The 22,257-nt window shown below is 48.6% G+C and overlaps 1 protein-coding gene across 2 annotated transcripts in view; it reads right to left on the bottom strand.

The window, feature by feature from the left end:
• Nucleotides 1-3,063: 3,063 nt before the first annotated feature.
• Nucleotides 3,064-22,257, bottom strand: part of LOC147700831 (DBH-like monooxygenase protein 2) — a 564,025-nt gene continuing 544,831 nt past the window's right edge. For both annotated transcript variants that reach the window (XM_086928504.1, XM_086928505.1), the window contains one exon: nucleotides 3,064-5,020. In XM_086928504.1, the coding sequence (XP_086784630.1) occupies nucleotides 4,904-5,020 (117 nt within the window). In that variant the 3' untranslated portion in view covers nucleotides 3,064-4,903. The remainder of the gene's footprint in view (nucleotides 5,021-22,257) is intronic.

The following is a 22,257-nucleotide window of genomic DNA, read 5'->3' as shown; positions in this document are numbered from 1 at the left end:
AGGTGAAACCCTTACTACCCCCAAGGTAATGGGCTGGTTAAGACACTTAACCGGACCCTCAAAGGCATGATTCTGGGTCTTGAGGAACCCATGAGGTGTAAGTAGAACATCCTCCTGCCATGCTTCTCTTTGCTTACAGAGAGGTGCCACAGAAGGATTTAGGTTTCAGCCCCTTTGAACTGCTCTATGGTCACCCTGTAAGAGGAACTCTGAGTTTGGTAAAGGAAGGCTGGAAGAAAGCTCCCAGGAAACCTCTCCAAGATGTATATAGTTACATTCTGGCCTTCAGAAACCAAACCCGGAGTTTCAGGCTACTCGCCCAGGCGGATCAGGAAGCCAACCAGGAAGAGATGAATTGGTAGTACAATCAAAATGCCACTCTGAGCCTCAGCCTGGGCAGAAAGTTTGGGTCAGGGCCCCCATGGAGCTCTGCGCTCTCCAGGATAGTGTGAACTTAGAGAGAGAGCTGAGGACATCAAGAAAGAGCAAGAGACCAACAGGTATGGAAGGGTAGGTAAGCAGCACCTCTTGGATCAGGGCTGTCCCAGGCATTGGATTGCACAACCTGTGTCTTTTTCCGGTCAGTCTGGGGGTTGTATGCCTACACTAACCAGCATGCCTCTGAGGGCATCTTGCCGGTGTTCAAAGTAATTAAATATTTTGCAGACAGGGGTGGATTTAGCTTTTTCAAACTTTATTTTCCCTGCACCCTTTGAAACACTGCTTGCTCATTTAAAAACAATATTTCATGCCCCTCTCAGTTAACCCGCAGAAGATTTATATAGAGTTTGCTTTCTGAGGTCATGTGATGTTATTCAGTTTGAGAACATGTTGCTGTGCTTCCCAGTGGTGTGAGAGAGAAAATTACAGATAGATCCAAATTAAGTGCATAAATATTGTTTAAAGAAAATAGTAAGCATTCAGCAGTAGAAGTGTGAATTGTCACACCACAGGAATGAACGATGTATCGTTAAGAGGGAATCATTTTCTGATGTGTTATGTTATATAATTCAGACTTATAAAGTGCACTATCACCCCACGGGTATCCTGGCGCTGAATTACAACAGCCCTACTGTTCGCAAGTGTTACTGTGAGGATATCAATTACTAAGGATGATGACTGATCTACACTATACTTTTGGGAAGAGCCATGTTTTAAGCCTTTTCCTAAACTGTAAAAGATCTTCGATATGTCTGAGATGAGATGGAAGTTTATTCCAGAGCCGAGTGGCTGCAGAACGAAAAGCTCCTCCTCCAAACCTTGTTTTTCTAAACCTAGGCACATTTACCAAGTTATCTGATGATGAGTGAAGGCTTCTGGTCGGAGCATACCATTAAAATTTTTCTGTAGTGGCTTGGGCCCGAGTCCATGCAGAGGTAGTAAACTGTGACTGTTTTTCGATCCCAATTGCTGTCGCAAAACAGTCGTACAAGGCATTTGGGGTCGCTATTAGGAAGGGAACTCCCCTTCCTAATAGTGAGTCTCATAATAGGGTTTGTACATGACCAAAACGATTTTGCATGTTCAAAGGGTCTTTCCTCATGCAAATATCTATCGTACATCTGGCCCCTACACTCTATACATGCTCATTGTGCATGATTCACTGGGAGTAGACCAAGATACTTGCACCAGAGAAATCAAGGCACCTCCATTCTGCCAGTAGCAGATTCGGCACATCGACCCTGTTGTGGGAGTCGGCCCATCGATCTGGAGAGGTCAAAGCATCCCCTTGACTGCAGGGGGAAACCCACGCATCGCTTTTGGAAGGAACGCAACTCCGCATTGGCTCTTCATCTTAAGAACTAATGTATTGCCACCACTGCATTGAGAAAATGTACACATCACCTTGACTGCGGGGCTCTATATCGACACATCGCTCGTCTGCACCCCACATGTTGCTGCTACACCCAGGATCAAGGTTCTTTGTTCACTGGGCCTGCATGAGTCATGTAGCCGGCCTGTGCTCCATCGCATGCAGCCTGAACTTTGACTTTGCCTTTGTCCAGCATGACCAGATTGCCCCCATTGGTGCTCATTACTTCTACGTGCTACACTTATTTTATTATTTTTTTGAATGAATAACTCACCTTGCATTGATTGGATTTTTGTTGTTTTGGTCTTGATTTATTTATAAAATTAGTGTTAATTTTTCTAAACAACTGTGGAGTCATTTTGTGGTGTTTTCATTGTGTTACTGTGTGTGTGTTTCATAAATACTTTACACATTGCCTCTTTAGATAAGCCTGATTGCTCTGTGGTAAGCTACCAGAGGGTGAGCACAAGTTATCTTTTAGGGTGCATCTAGCTTACTCTGGATAGAGTGGTGGTCACTACTTGGGAAGGGTGCCTACCTCTGCCAACCAGATACCCTATTTTCAACAGTGGTCCAGGGAGTTTTGGAGTTGCTGCAGCGTTCTGAGGCTCAGAATGGGCATGCCATTTTATAACATACTGTGCAAGGGATTTCATTTCCAAATTCATTATCCAATGTAGTAAGTCATATTTTATTAACATCTGCAGGATCGCAGACAGTCTCGGCTTCACTAGAGACCTGCATGCTACACATACGTCTACCTTACAAAGCCTGTCAAACACTTTGTGATTACACCAGTATTCAGTGCTGACTGAGAGTAGAGCAGGATTGAATTGGGCACACCTTCACAGCAAGGCAACATAAACAAAGCCTTCCCAGGAGGGAATTTGCAATGTGTATTTGTAGTTGCCTGGGATAATTATATTGTACATTTGGTGTTACAAAGTGTTCTGACTTTGTCTCATCACAGAAATGGAGGAGGACTGCAGAGCAATTGGGATATGACTGTTATGGATTCCATTAAGACCTCCAAAAAAGGGAGAAACACTGAAATGAATTCCATTAAGTAAAGTTACAATGTTGGACAGAATCGGTATTGCGGGCTTGGACACTGTGAATCTCTATTTGTCTCCATCATCTAGAGATGTTCTTTACTTTCAGAGCCTCACAATGCCATCTATGCAGCTGCCATTGGTCTGTGTATCACCCTCCTCCTCACAATGCCTTCACAAATGAGATAATTACATTGGTCAATGAACTACTGTTTATTCCACAGATGAACAGCTTGGCCTTTACATTGATGGATATATGAAAAGTACAAATAAAACAAACTAGAGAAATTATGATTCAACCAAGTACATTTTTAACCATTATCTTTCCAAAAACGATCTGCCACTGATTATAGTTTATGTATCCAAATACATGATTGTGATCATTAGCTTATCACAACTTAAATGATGCAGCAGATACATAAAGAAAAGAAGAATATAGCACAGTAAATCCAAGTATTTATGTTAACTACAAAGTTGTTTTCACCCAAGAAGAATGATGTGTGCCCAACTTTAGAGTCACGGATAGATAGTGTGTCTAAAAGTAGATATTGCATGACCCTAGCATGTTAGTGACATTGGATCAGGGGATCCAGTCCAGTAAGACAGTCCTGTGTACAGAAGTGGTAACCAGGGGCCTGACCTTTGAGGACATTAGAATGTAGGTCACAGGTATATAAGCATGCTCACGCCCATGCAGGACCTCTTCACTTTGTCTGGACCTTGCTAGTAGCCATGAGGTCCAATAGTCGAAGAACAGGATTAAAGGCTATAGTTCCTTCTTCCTTTGTGACTCCTCTCGCTTCAGTAGGATGGACACAACAGCCCCTCGTAAGACCTCCCCTTAAAAACTATGAGGTTCTCTCTGACCAACCCAGTGCACTGGGGAGACCTGTCCCAGCATCATTTTTAGAACTAATTTGGGCAGCTTTATTTTTCGTACTACAAATCAAGGATTGATTTCAATGGGAAAAAAACACTAATGGATGCAGCTGCAAGCCTCCTAGTTGAAACTGGATCTGTAAGCTAAGTTAAAGAACTGTGGGCCAGATGTATGAATACCAGGACACAAAATACTGGTCACAAATTGTGAACAGTATTTTTGCGACCATTAAAGATTTTAAAGAACGTCCTATTTACTAATAGGTCTGTTCTAAAAAATACCAAATTGTAGCGGATCACGTTTCGATCTATCTACCCCATCAATCTTAGTGATGTAGGTATCAAATTGCAACTGACAACCATGTCTTTGACTGCTTTTCATTTTTCCAATTTTCTTTTATGAAAAAAATGGGTCTTGCTTTAAAAAAGAAGTGTTCTTTTATTTTGACAGTTTGTTTAATAATTTTTATCCATTCATGAAGAATAAGGTGTCCAAAAAGGAATCCTTTCCTATTATGAATGTTTTAACACCTCCTGTGTGGGGGTCAGTACATTTAGAATGGATATCTGTAGCAAAGCGTTGACATATAAGAGTCCAACTCTGTATTTGGAAGGATGCCTATAGCACCCCAATTTCAGAATCCTATTTTAGGAGTTGGAAAAAACTAGCATTTGTACTTAGGAAACAGCATTTTAACAGTTGCAAAGACTGAATTGGAATATTTGTTTAGTACAGCTGGACCCCTTTCTCATCTTCTCTGCCCGGTTTATCAGTAAAAATTGATGTGCATGCCTTCTGCTGCTGAGTATATAATCAATATTTGCCAGCTACTAGGGCATTAATGAGAGGGAAGCAAGATACCACCACGTTATGGGTGAAGAGAATGCTAAGAAAGAGAGTAAAGGTCTGGAGTAGGTCTATACCCATACTGCATTGTGTAGATATATAATTTTATGCATAGGAGTAACTGTTGGTAGTCAGATTCTGAAAGCCATTTAATGCTTTCCAGTGAACAGTGTTCACCACATGTTTAACCTAGGAATCTAGGAGTGTAACAACCACGGATAATGCTGACAGGAGAAATGCAGTGATATGAAGGACCCCTGTGAATGAGCTGTGTCCGGTGTCACTTGGAAACGTGAAAGTTGGCTTGGATGGTTAATTTCTTGTAGTCGATGGAGATGGAGCATGACTGGTTGACTCTGAGCCCTTGCAGGAAGTTGTTGATGGGTCATTGATGTTGTGAACAAAATCAAAAGTTAGCCTGTAGGATCCCTGAAAGCAGAGAAAAAAGAGAATTAATTGTCTAAGAGCACACACATCAGCCACCTGGCATACATAGTGTCATAAATATTGTCTTAAGTTATAAAAATTCGCTGCAGAGAGGCACATATAAATGTACAGCCTAGTACATAGATACTTGGAGATGGTGGCTATTTACAATTGTGGACCTACTTAGGTGAACGGAGATACTTGGGGTTCTCTTCTGAGGCTTAAGGGGGTGACTAGTGCAAATGTAACAGTAAGTCATAAAACACAAGCAGATATCTTCAAACAAAAGGGCATTCTGGAATACCTAGTACTGGTAATGCAGAACCATGGAAGGAGAACTGCTTTTTTTCTCTAGAATGGATGCCCCCCTTAAATGCCCCAAGGCATTGGCATCAACCCATAGATCCTGAAACAAGAAAGGCCATGATATGTTATTAGTGGAGTGTTTTTGTGATCAGCCCCTCTTTATTTCTGGCCTCTTCTAGGATTGCAGAAGTGCTCTTCCATTAATAGACCAAATAGATTATTTTCTCCAATACACCACTCTTCATACCGTTCTGGAAATACAGAGGCTCTGTCACGTTCCATTATGAGTTACATTCAGAGGTTTTGGATTTCAAGGTTTCTTAAATAAGTGAATTTGTGAAGGATGTTACTCAACCCAGTCTTCTACATACCCAAAATACTATAGTTCTGGGTACGGAGGGATAAGAGTGTCGTCTGAGGAAGAGGGCAATCAAATCGAACAATTTATTCTAGTAGTGAATATGTCATAGGTCTAAAAACATTTCAGCTATCATGGAAAAAAGAATGACAACCTCGGATTAAGTTGGGTGTCAATCTCCTAGTGATCACATTAATGTATAATCACAGCCTATATGCTTGAATATACCCCTTCTATAGTGTACTATTAGAGTTTATTAAGGAGCCCATCCAGAATGTCCCTGCTTAACGGACATTTATAAGGATGGTTTATTCCTGTATAACCGATATTGTGTTTGGGACACAAAAGGAAGGGACTCTGTAGTATTGAGAGTAAACCCAGGAGCAGTGGTGGGTCCCCACACCCACCTAAACGTCCCTAACTATGTTAGAAAAAATGGCACCCCAAGTCTCTCGTTGATAACAGGATAAGTTGAAATGTATGTAAATTTCCCGTGGGCTGACTCTGAGGTATGCTCAAAGTGTGCATGGAACCCATTGAGTTTTTGGGGTCTTCGGTGGATGCTAGATTAGCTGGTTTATTAACATATTTATGAGTTTATTTACAATGTGCATTATTTTGTACTGCTTATTATTATTTATTTATTTATTTATTTATATGCTTCTATAGCGCCTGAATAGACCCCCGAAGGGGTATCTCTGCGCTTTGCCATCCAGGCGAAACCTGCTACTGTACCCGGACAATACCAATAGATAATGGGGGAATAAAATTAAATGCTAGAGAAGAGGTAGGTTTTCAGGGTTTTACGAAAAGATAAGTGATCAGAACTGAGCTTTAGTGAGAGGGGAAGGGTGTTCCACAGAACAGGCCCAGTATAGGCCAGAGCCCTACCTCCTTGACGGGCTTTTTTAATCTTGTGAACCTTGAGGAGTTGGAGATTGCTAGATCGTAGTGCACGGCCCGGGACATATGGTGTAAAGACTGTGCTGAGAAATTTCGGGCCTATTAGATTTATGAGCCCATAGGCAGAGTAGTAAATATTGAAAGTCATAATGTATAAATATTGATTGAAGATCTGGAAATGATTGCCATTGAAATGCTTACACACCACTGTAGCATCTTTGGTGGCAAAATGTAACAAAGCAAGCAGGCATCTACAATGCTGTCTGCTACCACACAATGACTTTACAACCAATCCTTTACCATGCAAAGCCTTTACCATTCATTGTCTTTACCACGCATACCTTACTTTTACCATGCATATCACATATGCCTTTACCACGCACACCTTTACCATGCATGCCTTCATATGTGTGTTTATATATATATATATATATATATATATATATATATATATATATATATATATATATATATATATATATATATATATTACCTACTGGCTATCGCCAGTAGGTATATATAGTTAGGATTAATTCCCTATGGCATTTCTGAAAATTCTATGTCTAATAACTTTGGCGTTTGTGGACGGAATCGTCAAGGGGGGGCCGAGAAAAAAGGGGGGTCCCAAAACGCGTTTTTCCCATGTTAATTTCCGTAGGGCGGTTGGACTCACTTTTAGCTCGAACGGCTGAATGGATTTGCACGAAACTTGGCAAAATTGTAGGGACTGTTAGCCCGATGTGCCTTTGCTAGGTCTCAATATATGTGCTTCAGTGGATTTTGAGAAATTAACGTTCAAATCAAGATATATATCTGTAACAGCGCTCTGGGCAGCGATCCGGTCCGCTTACTTTTCGCGAAACGGAACTTTGCGCGCAGAAAGCTGATTGGCTCTCCGGTGTCTGTCAACATTCTAAACAGTCCGGAGCGGCCACCATCTTGTCTCTCGGTAGGATCGAGAGAGAAGAAGAGGTGAAAAACGAAAGGGGAATTTAATGAAAGGGGGCAAGGTATCCCCCTCTTGACCCCCTAGGAATGTTGTTGGGGTTATTAAAGGGTCCCGTGGGGAAAAAAAAAAAAAATGATTTTTCACGGTAGAAGCGCTTCACGGGCCGCGAACTGGGCCGCAAACTGGTAGCGAAACGGGAATTCGCCATTTTGTGCTTCGTTAATTAAATTACTAGGTATAAGTGGGTGCGGGAGACGTATCCTAGTCCCCTATGTTTCCTGAGGGTGGCTGAGGAGGCTGATATATGTTGATACATCTCTTCCAGCGGCTGTGCGTGAGCTTTTTTTTTTTTTTGCTGCGTGACAGTCCGGAGCGGCCGCCATCTTGTCTCTCGGTAGGATCGAGAGAGAAGAAAAGGTGAAAAACTAAGGGGGAATTTAATGAAAGGGGGCAAGGTATCCCCCTCTTGACCCCCTAGGAATGTTGTTGGGGTTATTAAAGGGTCCCGTGGGGAAAATAAAAAAAAATGATTTTTCACGGTAGAAGCGCTTCACGGGCCGCGAACTGGGCCGCAAACTGGTAGCGAAACGGGAATTCGCCATTTTGTGCTTCGTTAATTAAAGTACTAGGTATAAGGGGGTGCGGGAGACGTATCCTAATCCCCTATGTTTCCTGAGGGTGGCTGAGGAGGCTGATATATGTTGATACATCTCTTCCAGCGGCTGCGCCATCTTGCCTTTTTTCCAATGCCACAATTTTGTCGTGCACGGCAGCCATTTTAGATGCCAGGCTGGTCCCAGGCTATCACCTAACCCTGCGGATGTAGTTTATGGCCCCAGCTGTAGAGAATTCAGACATGCCAATCCTCCCGATTCAGGCGTGTGACTACTGATTTCAGTGCTAGTCTCCCGCCTCCCGATTTCTGCAAGCAAAAACCCGGGGGCATATTACGAACAACTAGCGATAATTTTTGTCTCTAACTTGTTTAGAGACAAAAATTATCGCAGTACATCGGCGATTTTTATCGCAGATAAACCTTGCTATTATCGCAGAAAAGTCAGCGATATTCATGTATTATCGAGCAAATGCTCTTAGCCATGTTATCCACCTCCCATTGGATAACATGGCTAAGAACTGCTCAGGGCAGGTGTTAGATTTTGGAGATATTCGCGCTTAGCGCGTGTTGGACTTGGCCCTTATGGAAGGTTCACCACTAGACTTTTTGCTTGTAATGGTGACCTGGTGATGGGGATTTTTGGGTTCTGCGCACTTTCACTGTGTCCCAGTGGAAAGTGCGTGCGCACTCTGAGTGCATGTGATGAGATAGGCCTGCCCTCCCATAGGAATGCATGGGGAATGTATGTGTCCCTGGTAGTTCCTGATGCGTGGGGTGTACAGGTTCGAATCTGATATGTGCGAACTCGTGAGAGTGAATGCTTCTCAATGGTGTGTGTTGCATGAGTGTGTCATATGTAGAAGTGCAACTTCTAGGAGTTGGCATATTAATATAAAATGTGTCTGGCGTGTGATTGGCTGGGGCAGGCTGGTGAGCCTGGCTCCAGGAAGGCTGGATGGGTCTGCCCGGTGGTGAGTGGGAGATTAGCATGCTGATGGCTGGGGAGGAGTGTACCTGTGGCCTGAATGAGGCTGGGTTTTCCCCAGACAATGCTGGCTCCACCCCCCTGTGGTGTGACTGATGTCCCTAGCCCTGCCAGTGAAAGAAAGGGGTGGTTGGGCCATCAAGGGTACTCAAGAACCAGCTGCAACTGGTTTCTCCCCCACCCTGCTCCTTCAGACAAAGGAATGTACTGTATAAAAATGGGGCTGTGTCCCCACAGAAGTGGTTCTTGTTCCAGGATCCTGAGGGGGCTGCTGTTGCTGCTGCTGGGCCAGAGGACCGCCACTTGGGGTATCTCCCTGCCTGGAGACCCAGTGAGCTGGCTCTGGGCCCAGCCTTGCCCCCTGCCCCTTGAAAGGACGTTGATGGACTTGCTGGAACTCTGCCCTGCTGAGGGCATCTGGGAGCGCTGTGCTTGTGCTCCCAGCACCTGGGGGCGCTTTGTTTGCCATTAGCGCTTGAGAGCGCTTTATTTCTGGTCCTAGCGCTGGGGAGCGCTTTTGTGCACAGCCGGTGCCTACCCGGCATTGGCCCGCATTTTGCGTGAGGCGCGGCGCGGGAGCCCACTCCGCTGGTTTGCCGATTTTAATGCCCCCAGATCGAGTGCCCACCTCGATTTATTGTATTTTTAAAAGAGCCGGTGCCCACCCGGCATTTGCCCCGTACATTGCTGAAAAATCGCCGCCCGGCCCGCGACAAGGAAGTCAGGCAGGCCGGGGGCGGGACTGCGGGACATCACGTGACCCGGGCCGCGCTCTGATTGGCTGCCGGCCCGGGACAGGAAGGAGGAAGCCAGAAGCTGCCGGGAGCCGACCCCGGGATCCGGTGAGCGAGGAGAGAGAAGCCGGCGTCTTCCCTTTTCCCCGCCGGGCCCCCAAAGCGAGGGAGAGCCCAGGAGAGAGAGGGCAGAAGTCTGCAGAGAGCCCCGAGGAGCGGGAGCTCTCGTGAAGCAGCCGGCCGCCGCAGGAGACCCGGTGAGTGGGGACGTCCTGAGGCATTGCTGCTGTTCGAGCCCCAGAGGCTCTTGGGGGCATTTTCACTAGAATCCAGGGTCCAGGAGGGACTCCAACGCTGCCACTAGTTCTTCGAGCCCACGAGAAGGCTCCCCCGCCCGCATCTTGGTTTGCTGGAGCCACGAGGCTCCAGGGGCAGCATCTAGTCGTTCAGAGCCCAGAGGGGCTCGTGTGGGCACTACTCGAGTCTTGAGTCCAGGAGGGACTCCCACACGCCCGCATTGGTGCCTCCAGCCCAGAGAGGCTCGAGGCACCCCCAGTGTTTCTAGGTCCCCCGTGAGGGACCCCAACAGCCCAGTGAGGCTGCATCTTTTGGTTGAGAGCCCAGAGAGGCTCTAGGGGAAATTCTTTTACGCAGAGCCTGCGAGGCTCCCTCGTGTTGCCCCATCCTCACCCAGTTGCCCAGCACTTTGTGGGCAACTGCCACGTTTAGGCCCCCCCCCCTGACATTGGGACACAGGGACTGCCACAGGTGGTGGCTAATGTGGATTTGGCGCAATTTTGATTGCTACACCTCTGAATGTATTGTTGATGCATCATGTGTTTTCCCTCCTTACACCTCTGAATGAATGTTATGCATTGCATCATGTGTTATGTTCTTACACCCCTACAGGTAGTGTGATATGTAGGTGGTTGTTTCCTTGCTAGTACAGGTGGTGCTAGCAGAGCCCAGGTTCCCTAGTGTAATCTCCTAAGATAGTGAGGGTTGCATAGGTGGTGCTCGCCTGGTACCAGTAGTGACTGGTTGTATGTTATTTTTGCGCTACAGTGATAATTCTAAGTGCTATTTCTAAAAAGTGTTACTTCTGAAAGTGCTGATTCCTGACAGTGGTCCAGGTGGCCCTGTCTTGTAAATATCCCCTGTAAATTCTGCCCGTGCCTCTGGCACATTGTAAAGTGTGTGTTTTATCTAATGTATTTTGGTGTAATACAAAGGCTATTTTTTATATAACCTTGTGTGGAGTTTCCTTTGTGGTGGGCCTTGGGTGTTGTTGCTGGGGTGCGTGCGCAAATACTTAGCCTACATCGCCTCCAAGTTTAGCCTTGCTGCTCGCGCCACGTTACCTAGAGGGCGAGTAGGGGTTATCTTGGCGTGTAACTCCCTTGCCCTGACCTTAGGAATGGTGATCCCTGACTGACCTCGACGCGAGTCTTGGCCAGCCAGGATCCCGTTTCTAACATTGGCGGCAAGCGGTGAGGATGAGAATTTGTGTTTGCGTTGTACCACAGTGGCGACAGGCCACATTACAAAACTCTGCATTTTAGATGACCACATTTTAGGGGATATTATTGTTTTTGAAGTTCCATTACTTTCTCCTCCTGAAGGTATCATTGTGCAATTGTGTCCAGTACATTTGTTCCCCTGCCCCGCGCCCAGAGTTTGGTACCTGTGTCACGTGTGGTCAGGTTGAGGAATCAGGGGTGGTAGAAACTGCCTTACCGGTCCGAGGGGGGGGTTGTGTGTGAATGAATGGTGTGTGGCACTAGGCAAGTGAGTGTGAGTTCTCTGGGAGAGGGAACTTGCTGAACCTTTGTGAATTGTGTACTCCTGTGTTAGCTCAGACCCCTAGGTTCCCTGTGTGATCTCTTCTCCAGAACGTCCGCCAGAATGGAGCCTGCTTTTGATGTCTGTGATCTGTTTAGATACAGTATGGGAGAGTTGGTAAGGTTCTGTGAAGAGAGAGACATAGGGGTGGATGAGTTAGACACTCAGTCCGAACTTAGGAGCAGCCTGATCCTGTGGCAAAAGGGTCAGTGGGATCTTGCGCGCAGTGAGGAAAGGGCCCGGGATTCACACCAGGAGGGTGGTGGGTCTGTGGGGAGCCCTGAAGATTCAGAGGAGGAGGAAGAAAATGATAGCACAGGGACGCCAGCAGAGAGCGAGTACCCCCTAGATAGGGAGTCCCTTGCTGGGTCCAGTGTCAGATGTAGCACCCCATCCCTTTCCCTGTCCCCAGAGGAGTGGGTGGATAGGAGAGAAGAGAGGGAGCACCAGCTGGCCATGGAGAAGCTCAGGTTAGAGCATGCCAGAGAGATGGCGCAGCTGGGTGTGAATGAGCAGACTGCAGAGGCTGAGAGGGCCTTGGCCAGGGAGAAGATAGCCCTAGAGGGTAGATTGTCCCCTGACCGCAGTCATAATGTTCTGGATCCCCCAGGGAGGGTTGGGTCCAGTGGTGGCAGCTATTTAAATTTCAGTGTAGGAAGTCCCAGTCCACGTCCCCCACATAAGATACCTTGTTCCCAAGAGGAGGAGTATAGGTTGAAATTCAGGGGCAGTAGGAGACTGCCTCACCAGTCTTGGGCAGATTTTTCAGATGTATGTGATGAGGCACTGGCTTAGTGGCTGATGAGTATCAAGGAAGAGGACTATGATGAACTATTCAGGCTGATTGTCAGAGAGCAGATGCTCAGTAGTTGTTGTCCTGAGTTGCGCCAACACCTGTTGGCAGGTGAATTTTCTGATCTAAGACTATTTACAGAAGAAGCAGACCGCTGGGAGAGTGCCAGAGGTTCTGTAGAGTCATTGGAGAGTGGGTCCAACAGTAGTGGTACAGGGAGCTTCCAGCCCAGCGTGGTGGAACAGGCTCAGTGTAGCCCAGCTAGGTCCCAGTATAGTGAGAAGGGTGGAGAGGCTGGCTACCTGGCTCAGTGGAGCAGGAGTCAGTGGGTGGCTGAGAGCCCCCAGAGGCCCGAAGCCCTGTCTCAGAACTTGGGTGGTTTCTTGAGGGAACACCAGGTTAGGGACCTAGGCTGTCCTGTTAGTACACTTGAGGAGGATCTCCTAGTGTCTAGGGAACCTGGAGCGTCTGTAACTAGAGCTCCAGGGGTTCCAGTGTCCGGCAGTGCTACTCCAGGAGGGAGTGCACAGAAGTCCGAAGTGAGGAGTGATTGGGGGATGAGTTTCCCAGTGGATGCACCAGTGGACCAGAGACTAGCCAGTTGGGCTAGATCTTCTTGGGGGGACCCGGGTGGCGCCACTTCTGTGCTGGGGGATCTTTGCGCACTGTCAGGTGGACAGGAGGCGGGAGATCTGCGCCAGGCAGACAGTCACACGACACATGGGTCATGTGTCAGCCTCAGGGGGATTGCGTGTGAGTCCCCAGAAGTCCTGGAGTGCCAGGCAATTGTTCCACCAAAGGTTTTAGACCGGAGGTTGGGAGGCCAGGTTCAGGTTCAGCCTGACCTGAAGGGTAGGACGACTGTAACTAGTGTCCTGACCGGTTCTTCTTCCAGAGGAACTTCTCCAGTTGGGAGAGGGCAGACCGCTGGAAGGGGGTGCAGAGGGTGGGAAAGCCCACCTCTGACCCCGGTGCAACCTGAGGGGTTAAACCCTGGGTTAGAGTGGCATTGTAAGGGTACCCCTCGCAGGAGGAGGAGGAACCCTAGGAGAAGAGGTAGGGGGAGGAGAGCCTTCCCTGAGACTCCTGGTCCGCCTGAGGTTGTAGGCCCTAGGCTGGAGAACCAGTGGCAGTCTAGTCCTGTCTTGCAGACAGGGAGAGTGGAGAATGGCTACTATGTACCAGGGGTTACTACCCCCCGCTCTGCGAATTGGCAAGGACCGGTGGCACCTGGGTGGCCCAGAGCCTGGTCCTGGCCGCGGACAGCTTGGGAGTACCAGTGGGGTAGCCCAGTTGGTCCAGACAGTGTGCTGAGAAGGAATCCCATGGGTTCACCATGGCGTAGAACAGGAGGGTGTCCCTGCAGTTGCGGGCCCGCGTCCGTGTTCTATCGCCCCAAGCAGGGAAGTCCATCACGGTGGTGATTGTTCTCCCCTGCGTTTTGGCTGGAAGGGGGTTGTGTTGGACTTGGCCCTTATGGAAGGTTCACCACTAGACTTTTTGCTTGTAATGGTGACCTGGTGATGGGGATTTTTGGGTTCTGCGCACTTTCACTGTGTCCCAGTGGAAAGTGCGTGCGCACTCTGAGTGCATGTGATGAGATAGGCCTGCCCTCCCATAGGAATGCATGGGGAATGTATGTGTCCCTGGTAGTTCCTGATGCGTGGGGTGTACAGGTTCGAATCTGATATGTGCGAACTCGTGAGAGTGAATGCTTCTCAATGGTGTGTGTTGCATGAGTGTGTCATATGTAGAAGTGCAACTTCTAGGAGTTGGCATATTAATATAAAATGTGTCTGGCGTGTGATTGGCTGGGGCAGGCTGGTGAGCCTGGCTCCAGGAAGGCTGGATGGGTCTGCCCGGTGGTGAGTGGGAGATTAGCATGCTGATGGCTGGGGAGGAGTGTACCTGTGGCCTGAATGAGGCTGGGTTTTCCCCAGACAATGCTGGCTCCACCCCCCTGTGGTGTGACTGATGTCCCTAGCCCTGCCAGTGAAAGAAAGGGGTGGTTGGGCCATCAAGGGTACTCAAGAACCAGCTGCAACTGGTTTCTCCCCCACCCTGCACCTTCAGACAAAGGAATGTACTGTATAAAAATGGGGCTGTGTCCCCACAGAAGTGGTTCTTGTTCCAGGATCCTGAGGGGGCTGCTGTTGCTGCTGCTGGGCCAGAGGACCGCCACTTGGGGTATCTCCCTGCCTGGAGACCCAGTGAGCTGGCTCTGGGCCCAGCCTTGCCCCCTGCCCCTTGAAAGGACGTTGCTGGACTTGCTGGAACTCTGCCCTGCTGAGGGCATCTGGGAGCGCTGTGCTTGTGCTCCCAGCACCTGGGGGCGCTTTGTTTGCCATTAGCGCTTGAGAGCGCTTTATTTCTGGTCCTAGCGCTGGGGAGCGCTTTTGTGCACAGCCGGTGCCTACCCGGCATTGGCCCGCATTTTGCATGAGGCGCGGGAGCCCACTCCGCTGGTTTGCCGATTTTAATGCCCCCAGATCGAGTGCCCACCTCGATTTATTGTATTTTTAAAAGAGCCGGTGCCCACCCGGCATTTGCCCCGTACATTGCTGAAAAATCGCCGCCCGGCCCGCGACAAGGAAGTCAGGCAGGCCGGGGGCGGGACTGCGGGACATCACGTGACCCGGGCCGCGCTCTGATTGGCTGCCGGCCCGGGACAGGAAGGAGGAAGCCAGAAGCTGCCGGGAGCCGACCCCGGGATCCGGTGAGCGAGGAGAGAGAAGCCGGCGTCTTCCCTTTTCCCCGCCGGGCCCCCAAAGCGAGGGAGAGCCCAGGAGAGAGAGGGCAGAAGTCTGCAGAGAGCCCCGAGGAGCGGGAGCTCTCGTGAAGCAGCCGGCCGCCGCAGGAGACCCGGTGAGTGGGGACGTCCTGAGGCATTGCTGCTGTTCGAGCCCCAGAGGCTCTTGGGGGCATTTTCACTAGAATCCAGGGTCCAGGAGGGACTCCAATGCTGCCACTAGTTCTTCGAGCCCACGAGAAGGCTCCCCCGCCCGCATCTTGGTTTGCTGGAGCCACGAGGCTCCAGGGGCAGCATCTAGTCGTTCAGAGCCCAGAGGGGCTCGTGTGGGCACTACTCGAGTCTTGAGTCCAGGAGGGACTCCCACACGCCCGCATTGGTGCCTCCAGCCCAGAGAGGCTCGAGGCACCCCCAGTGTTTCTAGGTCCCCCGTGAGGGACCCCAACAGCCCAGTGAGGCTGCATCTTTTGGTTGAGAGCCCAGAGAGGCTCTAGGGGAAATTCTTTTACGCAGAGCCTGCGAGGCTCCCTCGTGTTGCCCCATCCTCACCCAGTTGCCCAGCACTTTGTGGGCAACTGCCACGTTTAGGCCCCCCCCCCTGACATTGGGACACAGGGACTGCCACAGGTGGTGGCTAATGTGGATTTGGCGCAATTTTGATTGCTACACCTCTGAATGTATTGTTGATGCATCATGTGTTTTCCCTCCTTACACCTCTGAATGAATGTTATGCATTGCATCATGTGTTATGTTCTTACACCCCTACAGGTAGTGTGATATGTAGGTGGTTGTTTCCTTGCTAGTACAGGTGGTGCTAGCAGAGCCCAGGTTCCCTAGTGTAATCTCCTAAGATAGTGAGGGTTGCATAGGTGGTGCTCGCCTGGTACCAGTAGTGACTGGTTGTATGTTATTTTTGCGCTACAGTGATAATTCTAAGTGCTATTTCTAAAAAGTGTTACTTCTGAAAGTGCTGATTCCTGACAGTGGTCCAGGTGGCCCTGTCTTGTAAATATCCCCTGTAAATTCTGCCCGTGCCTCTGGCACATTGTAAAGTGTGTGTTTTATCTAATGTATTTTGGTGTAATACAAAGGCTATTTTTTATATAACCTTGTGTGGAGTTTCCTTTGTGGTGGGCCTTGGGTGTTGTTGCTGGGGTGCGTGCGCAAATACTTAGCCTACATCGCCTCCAAGTTTAGCCTTGCTGCTCGCGCCACGTTACCTAGAGGGCGAGTAGGGGTTATCTTGGCGTGTAACTCCCTTGCCCTGACCTTAGGAATGGTGATCCCTGACTGACCTCGACGCGAGTCTTGGCCAGCCAGGATCCCGTTTCTAACAGCGCGAATATCTCCAAAAGTTGGTAATAGAAGGTAGCGATGTTAGGGACTGTTTCCAGTCGCTAACATCTTGGCACGCCACTTTGCATGTCATTAGTGATAAGTATCACTGACATGCAAAGCGGGGCCCAAGATGGTCGCTATCTCCTTTTAGCTGTCACTAACTGGTGTTAGCGACAGCTTGGTAATAGGGAGATAATTTTATCTCCGCTTTCAAGGCTTTTAAAGCCAAAAAAGCGGAGATAAACCCCTTGATAATATGCCCCACGATTCCTTGGGGGTTTCAGCTGACAGGGCTTGGTATTGTGTTACATGGTAATTTTTCCAGGAAACGTCAGAGGGTCGATGCAGAGGTTCTAGAAGAGGTGATAAACCATTTAAGCCTCATGAACAAGCGCATGGTCTTTTAAAGATTTGTGAAGTACTCGGAGCGGCGGTGTGTGTGTTTCCTCTTTCAGGAGCGGGCGGGGGGGCACTGCCAGCAACTTGCCAGGTCAGGTAGTGTTCAACACGTGCATCACCCTTTCTCTGCTTGCTATTGCGCTCCATGCTTCGGAAAGGTAAGAAAAAGAACGTGCATTTGAGTTTGAAATGTCCGATCGTGCAGCAGCACACTTCCAAAGCCCACACATGACAATAACCCGATTCAAGGCCCAATTCACCAGTTTTAAAAAAAATAGATAACACTCCAACAAAGTAAGGTTATAAAACTTTATTAACTATTAACTTTAACGAACGGAACAAAAACTAAAAACATTTAAACATTTCTCAACACAAAAAGCAACAATGGTTAGAAGCTGTCTTTTGTGCGAATAGTCCCAAGGCAGCACAACGTGCAGAGTTCTGGACGGCACCCAGGTGATGTCGCCTGGGTGCCGCACTGGTTTAGGGATCCTACAATGCAGCACAGAAAAACAGCGTGGGGCGTCCCGGGTGGTGCGGGGGGAGGCCTCGTCAGTAGCCGTCTGTGTCCAGTGTCACATGGCTGACACAACATGTACGACAGGCACCCAGGTGATGTCCAGTAAACTGCCGCACTGGTTTTGGTATCCTACAATGCTGCTCCGAAAATTGGCGTGCGGCGGCCCGGGGGGGGCGTGGGGGAGGCGGCGTGAACGGCCCTCCCCAGGTGGCGGCCATCTAGCTGAGTTGCGCCCGCTCTTGCGGCTACAGCGTCTCGCTCACCATGTTGTTGAGTTGCTCCCACTCTTGCAGTGCAGCGATAGGCGGCTGCCACATGGCTCTTAAAATGGCGGACGGCTCCTCGGTTTTGGGCCTGGTCCACTGAAATGGCCCTGGGACACTTTGGAACTCGGACGCTTGCCTGCTAGGGCTTGGGCTCCATTCTCGAAAAGCGTCCCCTCAGCCGTGAAGATTGTACAAAAGTCTTGGGGGCCCCCGACTCCCGCAGGCTTCCGGTGGGGAGCGGCTGCCATGATTGCTCGCGGAATGACCACGACGGAGCCACGAGATGGTGGTGCTCTCATGCTGACGCCAGCTTCAGTCTGAATGATCCAGAAACAAGGTGGGGCTTTCATCGTTTGGGAAAAAAAAATGTTCTAAACCAATGAAAAGTGTTATTTTTAGGTCATATGACCAAGCCTTCCATCTTTAGGAAACCAAAAGTAAAATGAACCAATGAAAAGTTTTATAAACAAGTCACATGACCTGTTATGCGGCATAGGGCTACAAAAAGCGTAGAAAATCCGTTGGCACGTGAGGCGGCGTCAGTAGCGGACCGATGTGCGAATAGGCCGAAGGCAGCACAACGGGCCGAGATCCGGATGGTACCGAGGTGGTGTCCAGCAAATTGCCGCACTGGTGTGGCCATCCTACAATGCTGCGCCGAAAGACGGCGTGTCCAGCTGAGTTGCGGTCACTGTTGCGGTACAGTGACTCGAACGCGCCGAGATCCGGATGGCACCGAGGTGGTGTCCAGCAAATTGCCGCACTGGTGTGGCCATCCTACAATGCTGCGCCGAAAGACGGCGTGTCCAGCTGAGTTGCGGTCACTGTTGCGGTACAGTGACTCGAACGCGCCGAGATCCGGATGGCACCGAGGTGGTGTCCAGCAAATTGCCGCACTGGTGTGGCCATCCTACAATGCTGCGCCGAAAGACGGCGTGTCCAGCTGAATTGCGGTCACTGTTGCGGTACAGTCACTCGAACGCGCCGAGATCCGGATGGCACCGAGGTGGTGTCCAGCAAATTGCCGCACTGGTGTGGCCATCCTACAATGCTGCGCCGAAAGACGGCGTGTCCAGCTGAGTTGCGGTCACTGTTGCGGTACAGTGAGTCGAACGCGCCGAGATCTGGATGGCCCCGATGTTGTGTCCAGCAAGTTGCCGCACTGGTGTGGCCATCCTACAATGCTGCGCCGAAAGTCGGCGTGGGGTGCCCCGTTGGCTTATGAGGTGATGTCAGTAGTGGACCGATGTGTGAATAGGTCGGAACCAGCACAAGGCGCCAAGATCCGAATGGCAAGTCCTGGATGTTGAGTGCCTCAGTTGAGAGTTCTGAGCAGTGCTTGTAAGACTGTCTGAAGCTTATTTGCACCTGCTGCAGCTTCACTAGGTCCGGCGGAACTTTTTTCCTTTTCCTTTCTGCTTCTTTTCCTACAATCCGTTTCATCTGAAGACACGATCAGGTCCCTGAATGTGTGCAGGGGGACGCTATTGATTGAATGAAAATGGCGGCTTGACACAAAGCTGACTCAAGCGTTACTGTTGGTGCTATACAGACAAAAATTGGTTTTCAGTTTGTACATTCTTCAGGTTTTTTTTTTCCATCCAAGTCTGATTGAGAGTTTGTAGAAAAATGGCTTCAGATTTTCCACATACTACTCTTCAACATTCTTCCTAAATGTAACAATGTGAAACTCACTAGGAGAACGGCTGTTTCTGTTTCCTTTCAAAATGCTGCCAACAATATTTTCTGAATGGAAGACACCATCTTGTAGCATAAAGGGCCGAAAGGGGTTCTGGTCTGGCCGATGGTTGGTGGAGACATTTTGACTATATCTTGGACCTGCCCGGCCTCGCCCAAAATGGCGCCGGTATAAATGGGACTCGTAACTCCTTGCCCGCAAATGTATATCTAGAAAATGTTATTGTAAGTGGCCCTGTTCTATTTTAATTACAAAATGTATGTCCACCGATTCCGCAACTGTTAGACACCTTAGTTCTTGCAACCTAATGGCCCGCTCGTTACGTTCCTCTACAGTGTAAATGTCTCCTCATCATATACGATTTCAGTTTGCTCCGTGGCCGGCCCACGTGGTTATAGGCCCGTATTTGTATACTGACATTTTCACAATAAAGGTTTTTAAAACAAAACACGGTAGTAGTATTTACATTGGTAAAGTTTTTACTTTTAGTCACTGTTTTCGAATCAGTAAAAGGCAAGTGAAATAAAGCAGTCCAATTACATGACGGATAAAAGGTATAATATGTAGGAACGCAGTAAAGATAAATGGTCAAGGGCAGTTGTGTTTTTCATGTCTGCAACATAAAGTGATCGATAAGAATCTGATAATCAGGCGTATCGGCGACTAAGACAGCAGGCCGAATCTCTTTTACTCAACGGCTCCGTCATGGAAGGAAGAAACGCCCTTTTTCTCGAAAAAGGAATATATTTTACTTGCAAGACAGTTGTAAATTTTCCGGGAAAGTACATTAGCCTGGAATATTATAACATATGTTTGAAAAAAAAATATTGTTCGAAAATAATAAAAAGCGTAATTTTTAGGTCATATGACCAAGCTTTTCATCATTAAATTAACAAAAGTAAAATGAACCAATGAAAAGTTTTATTAACAAGTCACATGACCTGTTATGCTTACGTTACGCGCTGCGCGCCGCGCCTCGGATCACTTCCGGGTGCGCTAACGCGGCGTGTCATAAAACGCATTACGCGACAACGTAGGTCAAGAATATAGTCTAAATGTCTCCACCAACCAGCGTTCGGAACACAACCCCTTTCAGCAGTCCAAAAAGTTCTGTTAAATGACAACAGAGGGGACAGGCAACAAGAACCATCAGTCAAAGAGGGGAGGGCAAGTTCTTCTCTTCCGGGTCATGTTGGGGCGCTACCGGAACTGATCGAATTGGTAGTCTATAGTGTTTCTGGATGTTTCAGACTAAAGCTGGCGCCAGCATGAGACCACTACCATCTCGTAGCTCCGTCGTGGCCATTCCACGAGCAATCATGGCAGCCGCTCCCCACCAGAAGCCTGCGGGAGTCGGAGGCCCCCAAGACTTTTGTAGAATCTTCACGGCTGAGGGGACGCTTTTCGAGAATGGGACCCAAGCCCTATCAGGGAAGCGTCCGAGTTCCAAGGTGTCCCAGGGCCATTTTAGTGGACCAGGCCCAAAACCGAAGAGCCGGCCGCCATTTTGAGAGTCCTGTGGCAGCCGCCTATCGCTGCACCGCAAGAGCGGGCGCAACTCAACTACATGGTGAGCGAGACGCTGTAGTCGCAAGAGCGGGCGGTAAACAGCTGAATGGCGGAAGAGGCACAGTGTAGCAAAAGCGGGCGGAATGGCAACTAAAACGATAAAGGGGCGCCCCACTACAGCTTGTCTTCAGGTCAAACGGATTGTGGGACAAGGTCCAGAATTGAAGAGTCATCAAAAGGCAAAAAGTTCCGCCGGACCCCGGGAGCCGGCCGCCTATGTCGGGGGCGATCTCAGGCTACACCACTGCTATAAGACTTGGGGAGGGTGTCGGAGCCAAGCGTCTTCTCCGAGTCCATGGCCATCACACCGCCCCTCAGGGGCCTCCGTCAAGCTGTTTAGGAAGGTAACATATCACATTGTTTTCTAATGCAGTCAGGTCCACAAACGACACTCACTTACTTTGAGAATAGTGAAGCTGCAGTAGGTGGAAATAAGCTTCAGACAGTGTTACAAGCACTGCTCAGAACTCTTAACTATGGCACCCAACATCCAGAACTTATGCTATTTGAGAATGGCAGTGACATCGAAGCATCTCAGGGACCAAAACCATTAACGTACTTTCACGTATGAAAATCTTACTTGGGGAGGGGGCAGGAGCGAAGCGCCCCCTCCCAGTCAGCGCCACCACACCGTATGTTGAAAATCTGAAGCCATCGTTCTACAAAGTCAACCAAACTTGGATTGAAAAATCTAGAAAAATGTACAAACTGAAAACCAGTTTTGGTCTGCATAGCATCAGTAGCAACGCTTGAGTCAGCTTTGTGTCAAGCCGCCATTTTGATTCAACAAAGCACAGGCATTGAAAAAGGCTGAAATTCAGAACTCTAAACTATGGCACCCAACATCCAGGAGCTTGCCATCCGGATCTTGGAGCCTTGTGCTGCTTTCGATCTATTCACACATCGGTCCACTACTGACATCATCTTATAAACCAACGTTATGTAAATAGTTTTTTAATAAAATGTTTTACCCTGTTTCTTTGCTGGTGTGTTGTCTATATTTTTAATATTTGCATAGGGTTTGTCGTTATTTTGTGCGGGATGGGTGATGGAGCCGAGCTGTCTTGCAGCCCTCATGGTGTGGAGCTCAGTTCATCTCACTATTTTCGTATTTCTCATGAAGGGTTGTTCCTAATATTTCTATTTTAGCGAGGTCAAAAAGAGATCCAATTAGTGGCCTACTGATTTTGCTCGATTACTTTTATTTTTTTACA

This window comes from Lissotriton vulgaris, chromosome 7 (genome assembly GCF_964263255.1).
Source record: "Lissotriton vulgaris chromosome 7, aLisVul1.2, whole genome shotgun sequence".
Lineage (NCBI taxonomy): Eukaryota > Metazoa > Chordata > Amphibia > Caudata > Salamandridae > Lissotriton > Lissotriton vulgaris.
This window is presented reverse-complemented; position numbering and strand designations above follow the sequence as displayed.